The following is a 1,358-nucleotide window of genomic DNA, read 5'->3' as shown; positions in this document are numbered from 1 at the left end:
ATATAAAGAAAAAAAAAAAAGCAATATAGAAACGAAATGAAACAGACATCCCCGTAAAGAATAAAAGGGAGAAAGAAATATATAGAGGATATAATCACACACACATACATACAGACAGATAGGTACAGTACTGCAAAATAGAAATAGAAAGCAAGAATAATAATAAGAAAAAAAAAAAAAAAGAGGACGTAGAAATCCAGAAAATTTTTATTTTTCCCTTTTGCCACTACTATTTTCATATACATCTTGATATGTATACAAGATTTTCCTGTCCTCAGTGTTTGATTCTTTCCTTACATCTTTATCTGTTTTTTTTTTCTTTTTCTTTTTTTTTTTGCTTTTCTACTTTAAGAAACCCTCACATAGTGTGTATAATTCCCTTTAATATTTCCTTTTCTTTTTTATCTTTATTCCACGCCACCGATAATATACTCGGCCTACCTTTCGCCACATCACAGTATTTCTCTCTGAAATGCCAGAGCACATTCACTATTTTTTTTTTTTTTCTCTCTTCTCTTCTCTTCTTCTTTTCTTTTTTTTTTCTTTTGTGGTGGTTTTATTTGCAGTTGGAGAAGTTTGGTTTGCAAGCAATAAGAACAATAATAAGAATAATAACGCCCACAGTGCCAATAATCATAAGTGTAAGTTTCATATTTTTCAGGCACATATTCCGTTTAAGTTCTGTTGATCTCTGTTGAAACTGTTGGGCCTGATCGGCTAGTGTGGTGGATTTCTCATGAAGCGTGTCAATGCGATCCCCGCGGGCGAGGACTTTATCCATATTGTCCATCATGACATCTACTACTTGATTAATGTCATCATTGAGAGCTGTTATTTTATCATTTTGTGGATTATTATAAAAGTCCATCTTTTGCTGAAGGAGTTTCTTCCCATTGCGGAGTTCCGTGCCTGGCGGGCCTACATTTCCACGCACGAGGGGCTCCACCGCCTCCAGAAAGGCAAAGACTGTTCGCATGCGCATGTCATTAGTAGTGACGCAGGCGATAATGCGGCCCTCGCCGTTGCTGATGTAATGATAATTTACACCGCCCTCTTTATCTTCAATGGTCTTTCGTCTGTACTCTTTAGCAGGCACAGTGGCAATGACTTTCTGCATGGTTTCCGCCAATTTGGGTTGTTCACCCGGTGGGTACTCCGCCAATAGTGTGGTGCCATCATTTATGCAACTATATTTGATTGGCATATCTTAATCTTGTACTCTCTTCGTTTCTTTTTCTTTTTTCTTTCGTTCTTATAGTTGTTAGCTGTTCTGTTCTGTTCTCTTTATTTTTTTCCTATGGAAAAAAAACAGGCTTTAATTAAGGTTTTTATAAGAAGAATAAATAAATAAATAAATA

General features: G+C 35.9%; 1 protein-coding gene across 1 annotated transcript; it reads right to left on the bottom strand.

Moving 5' to 3' along the window:
* Window positions 1-556: 556 nt before the first annotated feature.
* On the bottom strand, window positions 557-1,204 carry TM35_000281250 (putative vesicle-associated membrane protein; the record flags this gene model as incomplete). The annotated part of the gene is made up of 1 exon (XM_029028156.1): window positions 557-1,204. One exon carries the CDS (start codon window positions 1,202-1,204, stop codon window positions 557-559), a length of 648 nt encoding a protein of 215 aa, XP_028880475.1.
* Between the last annotated feature and the right edge of the window lie 154 nt (window positions 1,205-1,358).

Source organism: Trypanosoma theileri (assembly GCF_002087225.1).
Source record: "Trypanosoma theileri isolate Edinburgh chromosome Unknown TM35_Tth_28_V1, whole genome shotgun sequence".
Taxonomy (NCBI): domain Eukaryota; phylum Euglenozoa; class Kinetoplastea; order Trypanosomatida; family Trypanosomatidae; genus Trypanosoma; species Trypanosoma theileri.
This window is presented reverse-complemented; position numbering and strand designations above follow the sequence as displayed.